Source organism: Dermochelys coriacea, chromosome 4 (assembly GCF_009764565.3).
Source record: "Dermochelys coriacea isolate rDerCor1 chromosome 4, rDerCor1.pri.v4, whole genome shotgun sequence".
Classification (NCBI taxonomy): domain Eukaryota; kingdom Metazoa; phylum Chordata; order Testudines; family Dermochelyidae; genus Dermochelys; species Dermochelys coriacea.
In genome coordinates, this window is record NC_050071.1 from 27,256,304 (window position 1) to 27,282,699 (window position 26,396).

The 26,396-nt window shown below is 38.1% G+C and overlaps 1 protein-coding gene across 1 annotated transcript in view; it reads right to left on the reverse strand.

Annotated features, from left to right (window-relative positions):
• STPG2 (sperm tail PG-rich repeat containing 2) overlaps positions 1-26,396 on the reverse strand; it is a 421,381-nt gene that overhangs the window by 140,432 nt on the left and 254,553 nt on the right. The window contains exon 12 of the mRNA XM_043513260.1: positions 13,572-13,687. Coding sequence (XP_043369195.1) covers positions 13,572-13,687 — 116 coding nt within the window. The remainder of the gene's footprint in view (positions 1-13,571; positions 13,688-26,396) is intronic.

Sequence of the window (26,396 nt, forward strand, 5' to 3'; positions counted from 1 at the left end):
AATTTCCTGGAAATTACCTGTTATTTGTTCCAACTTAGTGCATTCAAAGGAAAAATATATCATTTTTCAGAAGCATCTTTATGAGTCTCACACAAAAATGATTTAGCAGCATCCCTAAACATCTACAAGATTAGGGAAACTCATCCCATGAGCAATCAGCAACATGGCTTTGTAAAGAGTGGTCTTGTCAAAGAAACTTGGTTACTTTCTCTGAATGAAAGAATTACAAAATGGAAAAGCAGTAAATGTAATGTATTTGGGCCAAGATTTTCAAAAATTGGTGCCTAAATATAGATTACTAAAACCATATGTAGACTCCTAAATAACTGGCCTCAAACTTATTATGATGAGAACAGGGCCTGATAAATTAGGGACAAGATACAAACACTTACACTTATGTTTCTTACAATAATATATATTTCTTACAAAGAGATGAGGGAGGTCTAGGGATACACTGTTAAATCAAAGAGAAAACTTTTAACCATGGAACTCTCATAAAAGAAAAAACAAAAAGTAAAATAAATCAGAAACTTGTTTAGTGCTTTGAAGATTTACCCGACACTATTCTGTCCTTAAAAGTAAAAAGGTCACATTAATTTTTTTCCTAAATAAAAGGAAAGCAACCTTTGTTCTCAGAATAAAAACCACATGCAAACTGACTGAACTACTTTTGGCGGTTAGCTATGTAAATGTTATGAATGTAGCTGTAAAAAAATTAAACGTCATCTAATTTGCACAAAGACTGTTAATAATTTGTACAGCAGATAATTAGGCAACTTGTATGCTTCCCTCAGGTCAGGGGAAAAAAACACTCAAAATTTCCATCTAGTAACAGAACATTAAAAAAAAAACAGAAACTTCTGCTTTACTATTCTCCTTTATCAAACTGCTCCCTTTATTTGTGGTAAGGCCATTGTAAAACCTACTATTTATAAATAGATGGATATATTAAAACCCCAGTTGTCATGTACTCTTTACTGAATTCCCCCAGAGGGGGGGAAAGTGCAACTAAAATTTGAGAATTTAAATGAGAATTTAAACAAGAAAAGAATTGTATTGTCAGTTAAGGTTCCAAGAGAACCATTTTAAATACCTCTCCATGAGTGCCTCCTAGCCTCCATATACTAGTAGGAAACACACCCAATATAACATTACCCTTTTGCTCACATTTAATACAACAAGGCCTTACATAACCATGGAAAGTGTCACATACATACATAAAAAGTGAAATATACAGGTTGTAATTACAGTCTAGTGCAGAGGTGGCCAACTTGTGGCTCCAGAGCCACATGCAGCTCTTTAGAAGTTAATATGTGGCTCCTTGTATAGGCACCGCCTCCGGCGCTGGAGCTATAGGTGCCAACTTTCCAATGTGCTGGGGGTGGGGAGGGTGCTCACTGCTCAAGCCCTGGCTCTGCTATAGGCCCTGCCCCCACTCCATCTCTTCCCGCCCCCCTCCTCTAAGCCTGCCATGCCCTCACTCCTCCCCCTCCCCCCGAGCCTCCTGCATGCCATGAAACAGCTGATCGGGAGATGCAAGGAGGAAGGGAGGCAGAGGCACTGATCGGCGGAGCTGCCAGTGGGTGGGAGGCACTGAGAGCGGGGGGTGGGGGTGCGGAGCTGATGAGGGGCTGCTGACATATTACTGTGGCTCTTTGGCAATGTACATTAGTAAATTCTGGCTCCTTCTGAGGCTCAGGTTGGCCACCACAGGTCTAGTATATATGATACAGACTGAGATGGGGGTCTGTTAGGAAGCTGGGCAGGGATATGGCGCAAGGATGCTGTAGAGATTACAAAAAGAAAAGGAGTACTTGTGGCACCTTAGAGACTAACAAATTTATTAGAGCATAAGCTTTCGTGAGCTACAGCTCACTTCATCGGATGCATTTGGTGGAAAAAACAGAGGAGAGATTTATATACACACACACAGAGAACATGAAACAATGGGTTTATCATATACACTGTAAGGAGAGTGATCACTTAAGATAAGCCATCACCAGCAGCGGGGGGGGAAAAGGAGCGCTCTAGGGTTGGGGTGAATGCAACACTGTCTATATTTCCTGTTTACACAGACTCTTACCTTCTTGCTCTATACCCCCTAGTGGCTGATGTCCGCTTTTGCAACTAATACCACAGAGGCATCTCTTTAGCTGGAATCAAGAAGGTTTAATGGGAAGGGATAAATCTAGCACATATGTGGAGGATGGCCAGGACAGGGATGTGGGAAAGTTTCCAACCCATAATAAGAAGGTGGGAAATGGTATTGAGCTCAGAATAGGAGAATAGATGAAGGTTTTATTATTACTAATTATTATTATTTGTCTATGGTAGCATGCACAATGTGATGAAAGTTTCTATATAGACAAGAAGGCGCAATTCCTGCACTGAGATCATAATCTAAGTAAAGACAGACAAACAGAGGTGTGGAGAAAGAGGAACAAAATAAACAATTTTTTTTAAGTACATATGTCAACTAGATCCACTGGTGGCAGAGGTGGGGAGGTGGGGGGAAAGAGACTGGTGACAAACTATGTATGCACAGCCTATGATGAGCAGGTCCATTCGCTGTACATACTCTCATTTTACTTGAGTGGGAAAGACTATTCACAGCAAACAACTTATCTGTTGAACATATCCTTCTTCTCCTCTGTAATAGAGTCTCCTGCTGTAGCCTCTGGACAGCCAGCTCTTCAGCACCCAAAGTAGTATTTATGTTGCATTTGGGTTATTTCACAAGTATTTACAAAGAATCAGGATATATCCTAGTGTATCAGCAGTTTGAAATTGTAAATGTAAATTGCTTTAGATTTACAGTATCAGCTTACAAAATGAAACAAGTGGGGATGTAGTAAACTTGTATATTAATTTTCAGCTCTTGCCTAATTTTTTCTCCCTTTCCAAAATTTCCTGTTGTGGCCACTGACTGAAGAAATTTTAGGCCCAAAGAAGCTTTTAGAGAAAGTAGGCTACCAAAATAGACCTTAGAATGGAAAGCCTCTTGCACCTTTAACAATAGAGTTGTGACTGGCAACTCTGTAATAAGGATATAAAGAGCTTAAAACTGATTTTACACTCTGGGAATATTTTAATCAATAGTGCAATTACTGCAGCAATAGTATCTAAACCAGAGTTTACCATCTGGAGCAAATGACAAGCACAGAATCCAAATTTACTACTTTTGCTTTACAGAGTGCATACCATCACCTTTCCTCCAAGTGAATGACCCTAATTGATTACTATAATTTACTGACATGAGTCAATCAGAAGGGCTTTCTGAACCAAAAATCTTGGTAATTAAGATTAATATATCAATGTCAATTATCAGGTAATGTTGATCCTGATGTGGGAGACAAGCTAAATTATTAAACAGTTATGAACGGTTCTTATAAAATTATTTTTAAAAATGAAATGAAAAACTACATATACATCAGAATTAATATATTATTTTTATCAAAGAAGGTGTATGTGATATGTATCATTTTTATTAACAATTTTCCTGGTATGGCAAAAGGGAGGATCATTCAGATAAAGAGACAATGTCAAACGAATGGCTAGTTATGCCGTGGAAGGAGGTATTGGATAATAAGGTTTAAAATAGAAATACAAGGTCATATTTTCCGCTAGTGTAAATCTATATTGATTTCAATGGAGCTACACCAGTTTACACCAACTGAGAAATTGTCCCAACAAACTGTATTTCTGTTTCCAGTATTCAGTGCCAAAGGAAAAGGAAAGAGTTGTATTTTCTAAAACTATTTTTCCTATTAGCAAAAGATACAGGAATACCCGAAAACAGCCTTTTTTGGTTTTGAGTCATAAAAGCCTCAAAACATGTGAAAATTAATTCTACCAGGAGCATATTCAGAGCTATTTGAATGGGTCATCCACTTCCTTAATAAAAGAACAGTCATTCAATCAGCAATTTATCCCTTCAACGTTCATTATTGCATAGGTTACAGCAATAAAGAAACAGTTTTACACAACAAGAAAAAAAACCTAAACCAGTAACAACTACCCCCAAACCTGGGTATGATGCACTCTTTTGAAAGGCCTCCTCCCTGGTGAGATCTTATACTGTTTATTGAGTTCCCCAGCCCTTCATTCATTGTCCCAAGTCACTTATAGAATCATAGAAATGTAGGACTGGAAGGGACCCCCTGCACTGAGGCAGATGAAGTATTATCTAGACTGCCCTTGACAGATGTTTGTCTAACCTATTCTTAAAACCCTCCAGTGACGGAGATTCCATAACCTCCTTAGATAATGTGTTCCCTGCTTAACTACCCTTACAGCGAGAAAGTTTTTTTTATAATGTCTAAGCAAAATCTTCCTTTCTGGAATTTAAGCCCATTACTTCTTGTCCTGTCCTCAGTGGATATGAAGAACAATTTATTACCCATCTCTTTATAACCACCTTTTACATACTTGAAGACTATATCACATCTTCCTTCATTCTCCAGACTAGACAAACCCATTTTTTCCAATCTTTCCTTCTAAGTCATGTTTTATTTTTATCGTTCTCCTCTGTACTTCCCCGAAGTGTGGCACCCAGAACAGGACACAGTACTCCAGCTGAAGCCTTATCAGTGCTGAGTAGAAGTCTTGCTTGCACAATTCCTGCTAATAAATCCTAGAATGATGTTCACTTTTTTTTGCAATGATATTAAATTGTTGACTCATATTTAGTCTGTGATCCATTATAGCCCCCCAGTCCTTTTTTGCAGTACTTCTCCCTAAGCAGTCATTTCCCATTTTGTATTTGTGCAATTGATTATTCCTTCCTAAGTGAAGTACTTTGCATTTGTCCCTATTGATTTTCATCCTATGTATTTCAGACCATTTCTCCAGTTTGTCAAGATCATTTTGAATTCTAATCCTGTCCTCCAAAGCACTTGAAATCCCTCTCAGCTTGTGTGAGGCTTGAGCAAAGAACTAAGCCCCCAATCCATAAAGGTTATTGCACTCATCTGGGATGTGGGAGACCCACAATCAATTCCCCTGTTGTCTGACAAGAAGGGATTTGCAAAGAGGTTTCTACTCTCCTTCCCCCGACCCCTAAGGCTTGGACTATAGAGCCATTCTGTCTCTCCCTCTGGCCAAATTAATATTTAATACAAAGTGGAACAGCTTCAACAAGGAGAGACCCACACCATAATATTCCATAGTCCAATGGCACTTACCTGAGAAGTGAGGAACAAATCCCTTCTCTTCATCAGGCAGAGGTGGGAATTGAATGGGGCATTCTCACGTCCAATTGAGCACCCTAACCACTGGGCTAAACCATTCCTCCCCACCATCAGCCATTTTGTAGTAAGTTAGGCATGCTCAGAGCATTCTAGATAGGGCCTTTCAGGTGACAGAAGTGTTTGAGTCAGGGGTTTGTGGATTAGTAGCAACTACATCAGTGGTTTAGGTGCATATGTCCTTTTATGGATCTGGACCTAACTTTTTGGTTTCTGGGAATCAGTTATTACAGAACTTTCCACTGTTGCCAGCTCTTACAATTTAATCATGACTCTCACGTTATTTGGGGGTTTTCTTAAGGCCACCTGCCTCTAGAGTCATGTGATCACATGAGAGTCTTACCAAAGTTTCAAAAGCTATCATTTTTAAGCCTGAATTATTGTTTTTGAATACAGGAGGTTGGCAGTACTGCTTCTGTATCCTGTTACACAATTTTTCTGTAATGGATTGTTAAAATGGTTTGGTCCTTTTTACACTAGAGAATAAACAGTTTTAAATCCTGGTCTCAAGTGGAGGGCATTTAGGGCAATCTGTGGTTGACATATGTTAGGGGTTTTCTACACAGGGAAATAGCCTGGAATAACTTCTTCAATAGCTCCACTCTTATTCCACACTGAGTGCCTTTGTGGAGTTTAATACACTTTCTAAGTGGATTAAGCTAAACTAAAGTGCAAAAAGGCATCCTTAGTGCAGAATAATCGTCTCCACACAGGAGCTACTGCAGAATAGCTATTGCACTTTAATTTCACACCCTAGCTGATTTCACAGCAGCTTCCACGTGTTGACAAGCCTTATTATTGCAGGTCATGTTCCCAGTGCAGCAAACACTCAAGAGTTTGAATGTAAAAATTATTTTTTTACAAGCTTGAGAGACAAGCATTACATCCATATCCAAGAAGAATCTGAAATTTCCTTATCAAGTTAGGGGCAACCCATATTATGTTGTCCTTATTATGGTGCAATTGTTGTAAAACTCTTGAAATCAGAGGGACTAATGGAAAAGGCTTAATATGGAGTGGATATTCTATCAATTGCCCCTTTCTTCCCTGCTGCAAGAGAGATTCTTTTTGTTTAACTATGGAAGACAACGGGCATTTTTATAAACTAATAATGCTGAGTAAAAACAGTTTATCCATTGTCTGCACAGAACATTTTGGATTAACTAAATTTACATGGAAGATTTAATTTTCACCTGAAATATCTGGGTTACAGGAACATCAAATTAATCTCTCCCATGCTGAAGATAAATCAAGGTATTTCAAAGAGTAGCCTTGCTCCTTATTGCTCTCTGGCTGTTGAGGTTTGAGACTGTAATCACCGTGTCTGAACTGACAGCTGCATTGTCTGTACCCTGATCTTGTATGTCAGTGAGGCTTCTCAACTCTTGCAAATTGATCTAAATCTTGTACTCTGTTCAGAAATTTTTCCCTAAAGCAATCTGGTCTTTCGACAAGGCACCAAAACCAAATATAGTAGCATCTGTAATTAGAATAACCAGCAGTGAATATTCATGCAAAGAAGATAAATCGCCATCTGGCTGAGACCAAGCAGCGAAAGTGTCAGACCCAAAAGTGAATTTTTTCAGAGAAGCAAGTGAAAACAGAGAATTGTACTGAACTCCATACATAATCTTACCTACAAACACTACTCAACATATGGTTTTTGCAAAACAAAACAACCTTTTATTTGGTTTACTCAGACAATTAAAGGAGAACACCATTCATTTAATGAGGAAAGGAGAAGCAGGTATATGAAGTGGCAGGTCATCATGTTGGGGGACTTTATACTATACAAATAATAAATTGTACAATTATGGCCCTGAGTTTCATGCAGCTTGCTGCTTTCCATGGCAACAGAGAATAACTAATTAGTTCAGTTAGCTGCAAGCATATCTAGTGGACCTGAGAAATAGATAACTATCTTGTTTGAGACTTTAGGGTATAATTTCAGCACTTTATATGCAGAAGTAAGGCTTTATATTCAAAAGTGCCATTTATATTACAAAGCTAAAGAGTTCCACCATCCCAACATTCACCTTCTTAAAATTATAAACTTGTTTCAAATGACGACTTATTTTTATTTCAAATGACGACTTATTATGTTAACAATAATAAACAAGATACGCAGCTAGTGTAAATTGGAGTAACTCATTTAAAGTCAATAGAGCTACTCTCATGTGCCTTAGCAGAAAATTTTCCCCAAGATTTCTTGGCACTTTTGATATCTGTAAAACCTTAATAAAAATTGTAAAAATTAGAGCATCTTTAAAATTTGATAAGCATGAAGTACATAACTTGAAAATAAAAATAAAAATTAAAAAGATAAGAAATAAATTAAGCTATTTTAAAAGTACACATTAGGCACAGGTAACTCCCAACATTTTAGGTCCTTTGTGGACAGGAGATGAAGAATATTGTGTGAGACTCTTTATAAATTACTTTGAAAAAACTGTTGAATGCGCATACATAAACCAGAAGATTAGGGAGAATGAGTGGGAAGCGCTGTTAGAATCCAGAGTTAAAACTAATTGAAAAGAACTAATAGCTCTGCACCAGAATACCCCATTAGAAAAGGATAAAGTTCTCAATTAGCCAAAGGTTGGGTCAGTTCTTATCTTTTAGTAATTTGATTTATCCATCCTTTGTTAAAACCCACACTGGAAGAAATAGGCAGCCTCCAGCACAATTAGTACTGACTATATAAATAATTCCTACTCAGTCTGAATAGGTGCCTAATTGAACAGTCACTCTGGTGTTTAACAGTGTCAAATGCTGTATTATTGTGCTCATATTGGTCTGCTACTATTATAACTAGAGCTTCACTAAATTCACGGTTCATTTTAGTCAATTTTATGGTCATAGGATTTTAAAAATAGTAATTTTCATTACTTCAGCTATTTAAATCTGAAATTTCACAGTGTTATAGTTGTATGGATCCTGACCCAAAAAGAAGTTGTGGAGTGCTTGCAAGTGGTTATTGTGGGGGGGAGGGGTTCTGGTACTACTACTCTTACTTCTGCACTGCTGCGGGCGGTGGTGCTGCCTTCAGAGCTGGGCAACTGGAGAGCAGTCGCTGCTGGCCGGGAGCCCAGCTCTGAAGGTAGAGCTGCCACCAGCAGCAGCGCAGAAGGAAGGATGGCATGGTATGATATTGCCACCCTTACTTCTGCATTGCTGCCTGCAGAGCTGGGCCGTCAGTCAGCAGCCGCCACTCTCTGGCCACCCTGCTCTGAAGGCAGCAGTGCAGAGGTAAGGGTGGCATGGTATGGTACTGCCACGCTTACTTCTGAACTGCTGCTGCCAGGGTGCTGTCTTCAGAGCTGGGCACCCGGCCAATAGCTGCTGCTCTCCAGCTGCCCAGCTCTGAAGGATGCGCAGAAGTAAGGGTCGCAATACCGTGACAACCCCCACCACCACCCCGCAACTCCCTTTTGGGTCAGGACCCTCAATTTGAGAAATGCTGTTCTCCCCTATGAAATCTGCAGAGTATAGGGAAAAAGCACACAAAAGACTAGATTTCACGGTCCGTAATACATTTTTCATGGCCGTGAATTTGGCAGGGACCTAATTATAACAATGTTGGAAAAATTATATTGTGAGCTTCTTAGCCCAAGGACCAATGTCTTGATCATATTTGTCCATAAGAGGTCATGCTCATTTATAGTGTTGCATAAAATAAATAATTATACTGTGCATATTAAATTCTATGTAGTGAAGCACCATTTTAGAGTAACAAAAATATTTACATAAGTGCTTGTCCGACTCTTCAATTACATTTCACCAGTTTTTATAATTACACCATACATTAGGCCAAAGATCATATTAGTATTACATCCACAGAAGGCTATAAAGTGTTCCATGTCTGGAAAATTGAACAAAATTGCCAATTACATCATAAAGGTGTCACACAGATAATCTGGCATACCAAAAAGAACTGACATACTTGTTTTCACACTGTCAAGTAAAGGGGTGGCAAGTAATATGACAGAAATGTTTATACTCTTTGCTACATTTAACAGTTTTAAAAACAAGTAATTAATTTGCACACACTGTACAGCTTTTTAAGGGTTGTAACTTTTATTAAAGTGTCTGCCAATTAAAAAAAGACAAAACTAGAACTGTGGATTAGCACAATTTTTTAAAAGAAGCATCATCTTTTAATATACTGTATGGCACTGTCTGATTTTCTAAGATGCTTCAACGGGACTTGCAGCTGCTTAGAACCTCTGAAAACCAGACAAGTCATTGCATTTGGAGACCTTCATTTCTACAGGCCATATTGTGCCATCGGTTTTCAAGTAGAACACACCAGTGAAATCAGAAGGGAGTTCTGTTTTAAAAGCGATGTCATGATTATGGCGCTTTGTCATTTATAGAAATTGTACAAAACATTCTGGGTGAGCTCTTCCCCCCATCTCTTGACCCTTTAAGCTACATGAAAAGGATTGAGTGGCATAAGTTGTTATAAAAGAGTAGCTAGGCGGGGCTGCGGCACTGGAGATTCTGGGCTGTGCTGGACTATAGGGCCTAGGGTGCCATAACTGATGACACACACCCCAGGGCTATCTAAAAGATGGTGGATGTTGCAGAACTGCCCAGAATTCTGAGGGTGCAAAGGTGGTTTATTATCACTTTATCACATGCCTGCCCTGAGCTCCAAGTTATATGCTGCATCTAGACTTAGAGCCACAGCACAGAATCTCACCCTCCGAGTACAGTTTGAAATAAAACTATTTCAGTATGCAGAGAGAAAAAATTTTGTATTCAAACTAAGAAGAACCTTCATTCCCATTAACCTTTCTTGAAACAGTTTCCATATTCGAGAGCATAAGGGCCTGATTGTCACAGCTCATACTCATATGGGTACAGGCTTCAGAATAGGGCCCTAAAAGTTCACCATCAAATATTAAGAAGGAAACAAATTAGAATTGTGTTATATATTATTTCTAACTCCCTGAAGGCTCATTTTAGTCTACTTCTGACTAACAGAATCCCAGTGGCACAAAATAATTCTTTACTTATTCTGCTTCACAATTATGGCAGTGAAAATAAATAAACAAGACTCTATATTACTGGATAAATATGGACTTATGATGCATCATGCAATATAAGCATCATGGTCATAGTTACTTGTGGATTTCAGTTTATATAAATATGCAAAAACTTTCTTGCAGTAAACAAAGCAATGTAACTTGAGAAGCTCAATGTATAATAAACTTGATAAACATTACTTCAAATATAAATAGAACTTCAGTAATATCTCTACGTTCATCATGATCATAGTATTGTAACAGTTTATAGTGTGATACCACAACCACAGAATTTACTGAAAAATTTACCCCTTGAAATTTTGCTCCAGGATCCCAGCTTACATTGAAAAAAGTATGTTTCTAGCCAGTATGGTTGTGAAAATAAACTTGCAACTGATAATAGAATGTAAACCAATAAGGTGTCACCTGGTGGACTCTGCAGAGAGTCTGAGACAATAGATCTAAAAGGTGTGGATTGTCCAGTTCACCTCAGTGAACTCTGATTGCTGCAGCCATGAAATATAGCACTTTTAAAAGATGCCATTGAATTCAGTTTTTTGCTGAAGAATTTACCATTTTTCTGCAGCCAGGCATTAAACATTGCTTTTTTTGACCGCCTGCACTGCCAGGACCTGACTGCAACAGCCTGTTGCTTTGCACCTCTCCACTACAAGGAGGTGTTAATTATAGCATATTTTCCATACACTGTTCCATGAAGCATGACAGCATGAGATCAAGGGAGCTGAGGAGCTGGAGTTCTTCCCTTCCCTGCAATACGGAGGAAGGAGATTCTGGGTCATGTCATTGGGAAAACATTGCAGGAACACAAGGGTGGGAGGCAGTGGGCTGCCTAAAGAGTACACTAAAAAAAAATCCATCCAGAAATAAATCACTATCAAAAATAATCATTTATGAATTTTATGTCAAGGAGTAGATTCAACTATGGACTAGTTGTGTCAGTGGGAGAAGATGGGTGTGTGAGTGAGATGGGAATGAAATAGCAACAGAATACAGGTACATTGCTATGGAAATTTGTCCTATTTTGCCACAACATGCATAGAGCCCTAATCATGATATGTGCTTTTATAGCCACAAAATTCTGACTGTTAAAATTGTCATCATCAAAATATTTACTGGATGTCTGACCAGCTGCACTATAAAAGCAATAAGTTAATCAACAATACAACATTTATAGTTTTTATATAGTTGCAACAGGGGAGAACAGACATTAAAAAGGACATCATTGAGGCCTTTACTCTTAAAAACTGGAAAGTTAAAGCTTACTAAAATTATGAATATAAAACTAAAGCACAGAACTCTATAATTATGCTTTTCCACTATGAATTAATTAACTTTAAATGATTTATAATATACAGTCATATGGTACACCAGTTCTTGTCCATAACTACACTCAGTGATTAAGACTAACCAAGACCCCAGCCGACTTCCCCAAAATGCTCCAATCCCTCTGCATCCTCAGACTATGTATGAATAACGCATAAAATCAAGCAGAAGCAAAAATACACAACACATGTTCATTTTTTCCATCAGATGCAGGCAAAAACATATGAACACAACCAAAAATACTACACTGGAAATACTGTATTGGAAATGACAAAATCATTCAAAAATATAGCTCCATCATTGCAGCAGCATGAATTTAAAAAAAAAAACAACAAATTCCATTTCCCACTACTGAATCCAATTAGTCCCTCAGCTATGTTTAGAAGAATTGGACTCATGCTGACATCCAATCCACAGAGAGGTCTCCCAAACATTCCTTCTGATACAGAGACCCCATTGACTCCTGACTGATGCAATCACTGATAGAGTTACTGTATGAGTATTCTGTATCCCTAACCTTATATTGTCCCCTTCGATGATTTTTCTTTCTTGTTTAGAAATTTGCTCAACTTTTCTTCTCTCTTCCCTTTGTCAAACCACTCCCTTTTCTATAAAGTCTCTCTTCCCTCTTACTCTGTTTTCCATGTTCTTGCTCTCTTCCCAATCTTTCCATCTCTCATCCTTCCAATTACTTCATCCTCTGTCTCCCCTCAAATGCCATTTTACCACCTCTTCTCCTTTGTACTACCCCAATCTCTCTCTCCATTACCCCATTCCCGTCATTGTCAAAATGCCGGGTTCTCTAGTTATCTCAGAACATATATAGACACAATGCAGTATCTGAACACCATACCACCATAAGATATGAAAGTATTATTCTCATTTTACAGACAAGGATCTGAAGCACAGAGAGATTTGCTGACTTGCCCAAAGATCACACACAAAATCTGTAGCACAACCGGGAACTGAACTCAGAACTCCTAATTCGCAGTCCACGTCCTTGACTGCAAAACCATCTTTCCTTTCCCCCAATCATTACACTGCATTCCCTTCTCCCAAAAAGTTGTAAGAAAAGGATCAGGAAAGGTTCCTTTTGGCAGCGCCTATTCCCCCATAGGACAGAGGAACAATGATAAGTTAAATTGGATCTCTTCTTCCCCAGGGAGTAGAAAGCCAACAGGGTCCAAAGGTGGAGCAGAACTGGAGGGGGAAGGGAAGAGGCTTTCTACAGATACTGTTGCTCTTGCCTCCCATTTCATTGCCTGGGAAGACCAGCTAATGTGGCTGTGTCTCCTCAGACCTAATCCCAAGTGGCAGTACATTTGGCACAAAATTATTACCCAGAGGTGAGAGAGCTGTGTTAGGGAAATTGTAGCAATTAGTTAGATGGTGAAGGCTGCCCTTCCTTTCATCGAGTTTTCTGCTCCACAGAGCTAGGCCCCTTCCCTCAGTAGGCCGCCAGTCAAAGATGTTTAATTTGCTCATGGCTAAATCCACTTTGGAATACATAAGTATAGCACAAAGAGAAGATTCAAGCACAGAAAGTGTACTATATTTCATTACACTGAGCAACAGAGGGAGCGAAGGCTAATCAAAGTGGCAATATTTATTTACTCCCATCTGATTCAGCAGTGAACAACAGGTCTGAGGTGAGCCTCTACTCCAGCATCTATTTAAAGCACATACAGTAGGTATGTTGACAAATTGCCACTTACTCAGCTTATTACTGGTCACATTTTTAAAACCTCCTTTTAAAAAACAGGCCTCCATTCCTGTTCCCATAATTTGGGAATTGTCATTTAGATATCTAAATGTAGACTGTCCCTACAACTCATGTTAAATGCCTCAATACTGCCAGGAAGACTACAAGCACAACAAGAGCAATAAAGCTAAGGCAAGGATGGCAAATCAGCCCCAGTATGTGACTGAGAACACAGCCTTATTGACAAACCTCATAAGCTCCAGGGCCAGGAGTAATCTCTTTCACTTCCTTAAAACGCTCCACTCTGGAAACAAATAGGGAAATAATGGAAGCTGACTTCACGACAGGATTGTACGTCCCAGGTCCTAAGGGAGGAAAAGGAATAATTCATTAAGTAAAGATTCTTTTAAATAGCTGTTAATAATAGTCTTAGAATGTTGTTTGGACTAGTATATAGTTTATATATATCCTGCAACCTTACTGCCAGATGTCCTACAACATTTGTTTTTCCTTTTAAAATGTAATGTTCATGAAAGGCACCAGAAATAGCTTTGTGGACTGAAACATTCAGAATAATTCCATCACAAAGAGTAGTAGTGTAAACTTAGCCACACCATTCTATCAACATGGCTGAACTCTGTGTTTTGAGGGACTACCTTCAGTGGAAAAGCAGTACTCCAGACTCGACTACTATATAGTCCTTGGCTTCTCTGCTGAAATGTGAGCTGTTGTAGGAACTGTTGTACTTCTGAGAGTAGAATGTGATGATCACACAATATACGGAATCAGGTGACTTTGGACAATGTGGTTAGAAAAGAGAATCTAGTGGAATCCGGTTGGGAGCTGGTTTTGTTTGTTTGTTTGTTTTCCGGTTGTCTACACAACAAATATCCTTGCAAATATCTTTAAATTTTTCATTGGTGCCGCTACATCTCTGGTAGCCAGGGGGGAAGATTTAGTGTAGACTTGACTTAGACATTCTATCACCATGTGTCAAGGTTCCTTCCCCACTCTGAACTCTAGGGTACAGATGTGGGACCTGCATGAAAAACCCCCTCAGCTTATTTTTACCAGCTTAGGTTAAAATTTCCCCAAGGTACAAACTATTTTACCTTTTGCCCCTGGACTTTATTGCTGCCACCACCAAGCGCCTAACAAATATATAACAGGGAAACAGCCCGCTTGGAAACGTCTTTCCCCCCAAAATCCTCCCAAACCCTACAGCCCCTTTCCTGGGGAAGGTTTGATAAAAATCCTCACCAATTTGCATAGGTGAACACAGACCCAAACCCTTGGATCTTAACAATGAAAAAGCAATCAGGTTCTTAAAAGAAGAATTTTAATTAAAGAAAAAGTAGAAGAATCACCGATGGCAAATATCTTACAGGGTGATCAGATTCAAAACAAAGAATCCCTCTAGGCAAAACCTTAAGTTACAAAAAGACAAAAAAACCGGAATATATATTCCATTCAGCACAACTTATTTTATCAGCCATTTAAACAAAACAGAATCTAACGCATATCTAACTAGATTGCTTATTAACCCTTTACTGGAGTTCTGACCAGTTAAATGCCTCAATACTGCCAGGAAGTTTACTGGAGTTCTGACCTGCATTCCTGCTCTGGCCCCGGCAAAAGACAACACACAGACTCTGGCAGTGAATTACAGCTACAAAATTCACTAGTACCTGCAAGGTCTCAGTGAGCAAGTTGAAAAGAGCACAAAGAATGTGTGAAGATGAGATCAAAGTTGCTGCCAGCATGAATCTTGTGTCAATTATCATCTTTTGTTGGCTGTGTGCATAAGATGTGTGGAGAAAGAATCACAGCTTCCCTGAGTCAAAGAATTTATCTTTCATTTTCTTACTTTCTTCATATTCCTCTGCAATCTTTGTATTGCCTATATATTTAGCATAGGATAATTAGGATATGTTGCTAATTTAATACAATCTTTATATTTTTAAAATTATGAATGGGACTGACTATCTGTTATAGAGTATAACTTCTGAATCACTGCACTGAACTCAATGGAGTTACTCAGGACATCACTGTAACAGAGAGCAGAATTTGGCCTCCATTAAAAGTAAAATAAGGTGTTCATTTAATTCTTCTCTGAAATATATGAAAACAATCGGTGTTCCACTAGCCAAACTGACATATCCAACTCCTAACAAATTTGGCTCCTCAAAAAACTATGAAACTGTGTGCAAATGTGTGTGGCCACAGACTGTCTCTCCTAGCTGGCACATGTTGATGAGAACAAAAAGCAGCAGGGTGTGCCCAGCAAAGGTGTCCATGATAGTTAATTAAATACTTTGATCTCTCTCTCTCGATCTCTCTCTCTGAACACAGTCCGATGCATAATGAATGACTTTAAAATTAGTAATAAATATCTCCTTACAAGTGATGTAATACTAAGAATGTAAAACTATCAGCTTTGTTTTTATTCTAATAACTGAATATCATATACCTTACTAGTAATCGAGGGCAGAGGGACTAGGTTGGTTTTGTTTTTGTTTTTTTTTTATGTAAAATAAAGTTCTGCAAAAAAAATATTTCTTACTTAAATGCCAAAACTGGGGTTTTCAAATGAGACTATTGGAGTTAGGCACTCAATTGCAGTTTTATGCACCTAACTCCCTTAGTCTCCTTTGAAAATCCCAGTCCTAGTGTATACTTAGGCTGAAATTATGTTCTCAGTTACACCAATGGAAAACCAGAGTAATTCTACTTACTTCACTGAGTTACTCTACATACGTACTCAGATATTTAAAAGAAGAATTTTATCTTTATGCATTTTTAAACATCTGAAATAAGGGTACATAAAACAGTATTTGAACTTAAAAGCAAACAGTAAAAAGTATCACTTTGTGTGCCTTCAGAAAACCCACAGTCACAGGTCTACCAAAAAGGAATCAGTGACCAGAGAGAAAGAATGTTAAACTCGACTGTAAACGATTTTTGAAGAAAAAAGGTTATTGTCATGATTTATAGATGAGGCTGATAATACTTCCATCAGTGTCTAACAGATAGAAACAGATTATTTGTTCATCCACATTATTTATAGCCAAATGGTTTAGCCTTGCTTGCAGGAAACATTTCCCACCAAATTTATTTTAAAACTCTCTTCCCCTCCTGCCCCAGTTCTTTCTCATTAGAAATTTCTTGTTCACAATTTTTATGTAGAGATATTTTATTGACTATTTATTGAATAATATAGTATTATATAGTTTCTCTATTCAAGCAGTGTACCTTGCCTCCTGTAAATTAAGAATTCTTGAACATCATGCTACACTTTCAACTGACCCCACCTTCATTCATTCCAAAATTATCTTCTTAATATTAAGACTTGTAGGTGGGAGTTTTGTGTTGAAATTAATTTTAAACATAAAAGAAAGGGAATGTTACATACGCATCATTAGAAATCAGCCTTTACCATCTTTACTTCCGTTTGATACACAGATATCTTGACTAAAGATGTACTTACTGTGGGATATTTTTGAATCCTACTCTCAAGTTCACTTGCAGAATGTGTGTTCCCAATGGCAAAGGAAAATATTTTAACATTGGTTTAAAAACAGGCAATATTTATTTTCTCCCTTTAGTTTACAATTAAAACACACTATGCCAAGGTGTTAAAGATACTGATACCATGCACCTGAATTATTCTTTTACTAGCTCATGTATATGTTCTGGTGTGAAAGGTCATATAATACGTGATTTACTGTACATTTTGGAAAATCATTTTAATATCTTCAAGAATTGCCTAATTGTTTATTAATCTCATTATTATCCTACATTTGTGGTTTCTTCGGATGTTAATCTTAACAATATGCTAGGTATTAAGTATTATTATTAGGTCTGTTATTTCCAAAACATCAGTATAAAAACATTTTTAAATACCTTTCTCCCACCTCAGTACATATGAATCATAGGTAATATGCATAGAGGGTGAACTACAGCAATTGGCTAGAAAGTATGTGTACCATGGAATACTGTAAGGAAAACTGGATAATTAAGGTGTATCTTTTCAGTTCAATACCCACAAAATGTACACACACAGGGCTCAATCCTACTAACACTGAAGTCCGTGAGAACAGGATCAGTCTCATATTGTAATCTGGAATTGTATGGCTAGTCCACGGGTAACATGTACATGAACATGTACCAACCAACCACTAAGACCTACTCAGGTTAATGTGACATGCAAGACTCTTGTCCAAAATAATACTGATTTTAGAACAGATTTGTCTCTAGTCAGTTACCATAATAATGATTTATATTTTTAATTTTGAAATAGGCTCTCTAGTCTTACCATTTGTTACAGTACTTGCTAATTTATTTACATATGTGGCTATAGCTACTAAAGCAGTTGAAATGAGTTACTCTATGGCTTTAACCTTATTATTATATTGAAGTCTTTCACCTGTTATAGGGTGAAACAAGACTTCATTTATCATGCCAGCTGATGTCAGTCAGTTTGCTTCATTTCTGCATTATGCCTTAAAAAAGTGTATTGTGTTACACAGTTTTTTATCTTAGAATATATTTCCCATTACATATGCTGCTGGTTATGTGATACAGGTCAAAGGCTTTCATTGCCTTTCCCAGTGCCAGTTCAGAGCTGAATTATGCAGAAGCTATCTTGAATTTATTTACCAAAATGCCACATTTTAATCACAGGTCAACGAAGAATAAAACTTCTCATTCCAAATCAAACACCTATGAAAAATCTTCCTGTATCATGATTGGTATGTAATGGGAAAATCAAGAGCAGATGATTCTTATAATTATATATTTTCCAACCCTATACCGGCTCACTCTCTATGAAATGTCAACCAGTGCTACAGGGCAAAAATGGCAGAGAACAAGAACAATGGGTAATTTAAAGTGAAAATCTATGTTTCTGGCCTCTCAATGAGACTGTTCCAGTATATCAAAAAAGGACTGGAAAATGACTGTTTTTATAAATAAGAACTTTAAAATCCAAACTTGGATGAGGAACATGAATTTTCTTTGTAACAAGTAGAGAATTATGAATTATACACTGCTTACTTGCTCTTCTACATTACTGGGAACTGCTGTTACAATATCTTATGTGGTCTGATGAAAATCCATTGTTAACGAAAGAATGAATTCTGAAGAGCAAAAGGGTATGCTGGAAATGAAATGAATGAAAATGGGAAGTGTTATTTTACACAATGTGTTTTAAAGTTACATGTTTTTAATATGTATGTTCTGATTTTTATTCTAATCAAGTTACGGTAAAGACAAAAGATTAGTACATAGGGAAATATCACCACTGCCTTGAAAACATTATGCTTAATATTCATCTGCTACTACTAAAATTCATTTGGATTTAAATGGCACATCTGATAATGGTTACAAAGCTGCACAGGCCATTCAGTCCTCCATATTTGTAAAACAAAACAGACATATACACAAGGATACAAAATTCTAAAAAGTAGCTACTAACACACCACTACATTTTGATTAAAAAAAATACTACACTACACAAAACAAAGCATGCTGCACAGGGACTGATAAACAGAGATAAAAATATACCTAGTTGGACTGTACTGTGCCTGTATTACCTGAAAAAAAATCTGTTTATAGTAATAAATGCCTCAATACGACCAGGAAGACTACAAGCACAACAAGAGCAATAAAGCTAAGGCAAGGATGGCAAATCAGCCCCAGTATGTGACTGAGAACACAGCCTTATCAACAAACCTCATAAGCTCCAGGGCTAGGAGTAATCTCTTTCACTTCCTTAAAACGCTCCACTCTGGAAACAAATAGGGAAATAATGGAAGCTGACCTCAACATTGTTTCAAAGCCATTTGCAATAAAGATCCTACCTAGAACTTGCATCAGTCATTCCTAAAAGACCTTCTATTGGCCTGGAGTCACGAGTCTCATCAACTCTGCAGCAAACGTGTTTGGAAGCAGTAGTAGGACTCCAGACACCAAGATGGTGGAGACAAGTTAGTCTTGGAGATGAAAGATTATGAACTTTCAGGCTTTGTGCCCCTGATAGCTGAGTCAAGAATCACACTTCTGTAGAGTAGTGGGCTCTCTCGCTCTCTCTCTCTCTCTCTCTCTCAAATGTTGGAGGATGCATGGAGTGAGGTTAAGATCAGTGCAACCGAATAGAAACTCAGCAGACTCCTAGATTAAGCAGCAAAAACCCTCCCTGGGAGTTTAAATTTGCCTAGTCAAACCAAAATGAAAACAGAATAGCAACTTCTCTAGCCCTATTCCCTTCATTCAGCTGAACAGCTTTGACATGCTAAATCAGAGCAGCTCTCAAATCTACAGAGCTTCTTGGTCCAATATCTAAACAGCAATCACCATGTGTTTTAAGGTTCTTCATGTAACTAGTAAGATACAACAAAAATACTCTGAGCACACTGTCTCTCATAACACCTTTCCCCCCACAAGGGAGCAGCAAGCTAACTGGAAAACAAGTGTTAGGAATTTGTGTGGGGCATCTCTCAAATGACTGTCTTTAAATCCTTGCTTAGGGGTTTATTTGTGGCCTATCACTTCTATTATATGTCATTTAATTTTAAAAAGAGTTCATGTTAAGATGTCTATGGTGTGTTGCCCATTTAATGAAGTCTATGTCATAAAGAAACCTGTCTGTCAATCCAGCATCTCTGCTTTCCTTGTGGCGACAATTAGCTGCGTACTTAAACCCAAGGAGACACTCCCCAATGGAATTCAGAAAATGCACTCCAGAACCCTGCTGCGATGCAATCACCTCCACTCCACCACAAAAGCCTCAGATATTACTATCTGACTCCAACAGGTGCACAATTTAGGGATGGTAGATCCCAGATGCTTCTGAATGCACAGGAAGAGGTTGAATCCAAAAGCATTTCTTCCATCTGCACTTTTCAAAATGAAGGCAGCCATCTCTCTTTCTCTGATGCAGTCCTTGCCACAATTATCCATGTTTCTGTCACCTCGACATTGCTGTAATGTGTTCTACATGGGTCTACATCTTGGGATCATTCAGGAGCAGAAGCTAATGCAAAATACTGCAGCCTACTTATTAAGTAGAGTTGCTCATGGGAACAAATCAAAGCAGATCTCCATGATCTGCACTGACTTACAGGGAGAATTCAGGGTATGCTAACCTTGTTACCTGAGAGATCCCCTCTCATCCTGTGATATACTGCCATACTTTAGATGAGCAAAAGCTCTTGAGCTAAGTTGATTCCCTCAATATAAACCAGAAAAATCTGATGGGAAAACATTCTCTGTGAGCAGTATTTGGTTTTGGAATTTTCTCTCTCGCCCTTGGTCTGCTAGACCCTGGATTTGTAAATCATCCAGGCATGTTTCAAAGCCCATCCTTCCCCACCCCCCCGCTCTTTGTTAAGGCTGTGGAGGTAATATCTATGGGCAGTTCTTTATGTTTATTTTGTAACTATTAATGTACAGGATAAATACCCAGAGCTCTTGATGGGCACCTTTTTGAAAAAATTGAATAAAATAAATAAATTTCCATGGTGGGCTTCCAAATGGGCAACAAATGACCAGTGCATGCCACCACAGTATGCAACTGACTTTTCTGCACTCTACAATTTGGCAACACTGAAAAGATTCTGGAAGGCAAAAGGACTACCCCTACTAAATTACAGTACCATTTTTAAAGCAAAATAAGCTGATGAGCTTCTTAACCCAATGAAACATCCTTTCTAGGTTCAGTTGTTTGTGGGCTGGGGGTAAGGTACAGAGAGAGGAAAAGAGAAGAGGGAGGCGAATCTGAGGCAGGACACAGTGAGTGTGAACAGAGAAGAAATTCAGAATACAATGGGTGAACCGAGAAGAAATTCAGAATACCACTGCTGCACCCTGTGTAGTCATTTACATCTGTGCAACGTGATGTAAACTGCTATGGTAATATTTTTACACCCGCTCTGCGCAGCTGAAAATGATGACACATGGTTCAAGGCCGACCCCGGGTCTGTGATAGAAGACATTTGTGAAATAAGTCAATCATTCTCTCTACCTTATTTTTGCTTTTTTGGCATTTTCAAATGTAAATTGAATATGTAGCAACACTTCTCTCACAGGTTGTTGAGTTCAAAAGCTGAACAAGTCACTCAAACATGAAAGATAAATGGAAAGAGTTTCAAGAGCTCCACAAAAGAGTTGCTGCCCCTCAACTTGTTAGGCTCTGTCCTCCGGCAACAAGTTATTGTACTTAATGTAAATTAGTTAAAGTTTTCTAAATTGCAAATATTTCCAGTTTATCAACAGCTAATATTCTGGAGAGAGGGGTTAACCCTCACACTGTAGATAATGAAGATGTGACACTAAAAAATAAGATGAGTTCAATAATTTATTAATGCAGATTATTTACCCTTTGGTACTAAATAATAATCTTTTAAAATGATAATCCTTCTAAACACATTCTGAAAATATGCAGAAAGGCAGTCAAGCATGTCTTTCCCAAAGCTTACAGGGTGTTTGTGAATCTACTGTTGCCATTAATTTAGCCAGTAAAAATAACACAGAAAAGTTAAGAGCTTGGTTTCCAGCATAGTACACTATAAATGCTGGATAGGTAAAACATTTAGGTTAATAGGACTCTGTGGGAGGGTTCAGGACCATGTGTAATGGGAAGGTGAGATCTAACCTGCTGAGTGTTCAGCTTGAAGCAGTACTTTCCTGTTAGTTGCTCTGTCATCATGTTTAGCTGTAAGTCACTGTACTTCTAACCCCATAAAAAAAAGACTAGAGACATTTTACACCTACCGAGGTGGTCTTATGAAAATGACATCTTCTTAAGGACTCTGATCAACAAGGAAGTACTTACAGTGGCTGCAGTTAGCGTAGAATTAGCATTTTCATTATGGAACCCTAGTTCTGGTGTTTGTAACTCAGCTGAAAAAAGGGTATCTATATTATAACTTAACAAACCTACAGAACCTATGGTCACCATTAAAATCTTCACAATTGCCTTAGTAAGCAATAAATGTTACTGCATTATTCCCCAAGTTGTCCCTATTCTAAGAACAGAGGAAACGGTAATACCATGGAAACATTATCTACTTGTAAAAGGTGAGTTTAATGGTGACTACATTACTATACGTGCGCGTGCACACACACACACACACACACACACACACACACACAGATTGTAAGCCCTCCGGGGAGGGGCTCTACCTTTTAAACTTTTTCTATAGTGCTTAAACAGCATTGGTTCTCTTCAATAAATAAATATGTTTTATATTGTCTTGATTTTCAACAGGGCAGAACACCCACCATTTTCCATTGAATTAAATGGGAACTGCATAGGCTCAGCACCTTTGAACATCAGAACTATACATTATAGGTACAACAGCAGTGAGACCTACATTAAGATTCATAATACTTTCCATTTTAAATCTCAATCACTTTGGCAAACTTGAATTATTTGAGCACAAAGTGTAAGCAAAACCTAGTTAGCCTTCATTCAGGACAAAGAGAGTGGAAAATAGTCTCTAAAATGATAAGACAAGCTAACAAATTTATTAGAGCATAAGCTTTCGTGAGCTACAGCTCCCTTCATCGGAAAATGCATCCGATGAAGTGAGCTGTAGCTCATGAAATCTTATGCTCTAATAAATTTGTTAGTCTCTAAGGTGCCACAAGTACTCCTTTTCTTTTTGCAAATACAGACTAACACGGCTGCTACTCTGAAACCTGTCTTATCATTAAAAAGAAAAGGAGTACTTGTGGCACCTTAGAGACTAACAAATTTATTAGAGCATAAGCTTTCGTGAGCTACAGCTCACTTCATCGGATGCAAACCTGTCTTATCATTGTTACATTTTTCCCTGACACTTGACCTTGATATCTGACAAGGAGTTAGTTCTGGCAACAGACAAGTGCTTTTTGCTGTAGCCATGAAAATCCATTCAGGTTTGGTGAAGTTACAAGCCACAATAGCAAATACATAGCAGAGCTTTGTTAGAAATTTGCTTTTTTACATTCCTACTGTATGATGCATAATCAAACCTCATGAATTCTCCTAAAGCAGCCACACAAATGAAAACTATTTTCACGCAGCACACAGGAAATACAAACAACCACCTTATTAACTATCAACATCTAGTGGTACAGAAAAGTAAAGAATTACAAAATCGAGGTCTACATTCATATTTTGTTTTGTTTTTTTTGACACTGCTTTTAATGGGCAATTCTACTTAGAAAAGTGACAGTAAAAATTACATTGTTGAGTTCTATGTTTATTGTCTCTCAAAGATTTTGATCTTAACATGTTCAGTTTACAAGAAAAATATGGTTGTCTAACTGCTAGCTCACCCTGGAATCTGAGAGTCAAGCTGGGTTCTTTTCTACCTGTGCATCAGCATCAAATAAACATTTTGAAAGTCAAATTATGCCCTTAATTAAATCCATGCAAACCCACTGAATTCAAATTATGCATAATATATTCCAGCTCCTTTGGGCACAGCTACATTGATTCTTCAGTGCTAACAAGAATACATTTCAGTTAAAACATATTTTTGTCGCTACAGTTAATAGGACTCTGAATATACACAAGGAATAGCTCTGTTGAGTAAGATGGTGTCACTCATACATGGTCACTTTACAGAGCAGATGAGTACCTTAAGGCTCTATAACGCCAAGCAACTTCATTTTGCTGATCTTTTCCAAAAATGAGTAATAATTGATGATCATATGGCTTTATAATCTTTTCCCCAGGAATCTAAGCAATCTTTGTGTATTATCCTTTTGAGAAGGCTGCCTCTATCTGGCAAAGTATTGTGTGAAGTGTATATTTGGCAAGCATTCTAATATATTGTATAGTCAAAAAAGTAAGTCTAATGAGTATTTGAAATCTAAATCCAAATATATATCTGGTCTGTTCCTGATATGAAGCCAGTTTTTGATGTGTTTTGGGCATTTTACTGCCAATACACTCATCCAGCAATATAGAGATGAAAGAAAATAAGAGACGCACATTTGAAAGAGTGAAAAAAAGAAAAACAATATTCATGGCTTTCAGCTCAAAAACAGCACAGTGACATTTAATGTCTCCTTTAAAAGCTGAAGAAATCATTCACTTTACTCTGAGTGACCTCTGGTGGTAAGAAAAACACGCACATACACATATATATTGTCCAGCTATACCGAAAGGAGGACAGGAGACACTTGATATGGTTTAATCAGGCTGCAACTTTATTATTAGATGTCTGGGATTTCTCAGTAAATAAAAGTGTACAGTGTAGGTAACTCCATGATCATTTCAATATCTGTGGGAGCTTCCGTCACTCCCCTCCTTTTTCCATCAGGTCCCCGAGCCAACCCATTGCTGGTACCATCCTCCCCCTTGAGCGAGGGTTAAGGTGGGCTATAAGGAAGGGGGGGTTGGCTCCCTGCTGTGCCAGTCATACGAGCTGTGAATCTCCCCACCTGACCCCTTCTTTCTACTCCTTTAACAAACACTTCCTTGTTAAATCCAGATAAGGGGCTTGTACAGGTCACTGTATCCCTTCCCTATGGAGAACCTGCATTGGACATCTGGCCCATACTTACATAATGAGTTGAGACATCATAGCCTAACTCCCTTCCCTATTCACTATAACAAAGCCCTGAACCCACTGTGGGGAAGGTGAACACCCCTCCACACACACTCCACATTGGCCAATCTAGTGATGAGGGAAAAATTCCTTCCCAGCCCCCCTAGAAAGGAGTCACTAGAACGATGCCCACAACAGGTCCTGACTAAACCTAGTATTTTGACACCTTTAAGGGGAGGGAGGGTGGGTGTTGTTGTACCTGATCTGGGGAAAAGGGGCTTCTCCTGCCGCACTTGCCCTTTATCAACTTCCCAGCCCTTCCCATCCCCAGCGGATGAGTCAGCGTCACCATGCTGACCCACTCAACTTTTGCAGCAGCTTCTGAGCCTCTCTCTTAACCCCTGTCCCTAAAGAGTTATACCTGTTCCCCCGGCAAGCCAAATAAGTTCCTGACCCTCTTTAAGGTGCAGTGCAGTCATTACCAGCCACTCACTTATCAAGACTACTTTTAAATATATGTTATGACACAGTTTCTTCCCTTCATCTTTTTCAGAATGATACAACAGCCGATGAATTCAGTTCAGATTCTGTGTATTGAGAAGGAAGTTTTAAGTATATTTTGCTCTTCTTAATGTCCTTCACTTTAAACGTGTCCTTGTTACATGAAAAACAAGATCATTCCCAATTGCAAAATGGTATATTCCTCTGTAATTTGGCTTTTTTATATTTGGTGGGTTTCTTTGCCTTTTGGGGTTATAAACTAAACCAATCGAATGTTATTTCATCTTATTACATTATAATCAGTAGAAAATAGTCAAAGACCAAGTTCTGACTCTGAATTTCTTTAATGAGTCTTCTTCAAACTTATCTGATGATTCTTGTAAAGTACCAAGAAGAAAAGGAGTACTTGTGGCACCTTAGAGACTAACAAATTAGTCTCTAAGGTGCCACAAGTACTCCTTTTCTTTTTGCGAATACAGACTAACACGGCTGCTACTCTGAAACTTGTAAAGTACCAGAGGCCTTTATTAAAATGTATACATCTAATGTAAAGGAAAGCACTTACAGCTATCACGTGCAAGACATACAGTCCTAAAAACAAAAGATTTATTCAATTAATTAATATATTCATTGAGACTGTGATGTTTGCATTGTGCTAAATCTAACATGCAACTAGATCAGAAATAGCAAAAATACCACACCTACCCACCCACCGAAAATTAAGAAGAAATACCCAGAGGGTCACAGTCAACATTTTCAGTAGCTTACATGAAGCATTTTTGACCCACAGCAGTGTTAAAAACATCTTTACAGAAACAGAAAAAATGTCTTTTTATGTTTTTATTATTTTAATTGAGGTGTAAACGCTTTGAAGTATTCATAAAAATGTCAAAAACTGTTGATGCACTCTAAAGAGTTTTGACCAAGAAAATTAATACAATTCATAACTGCTGATCACTGCAATATCCCCTCTTATTTAACCATGTCTATGAAAAAAAGAGAAACATATTAGGTCTCTGCTTCAGCAAAT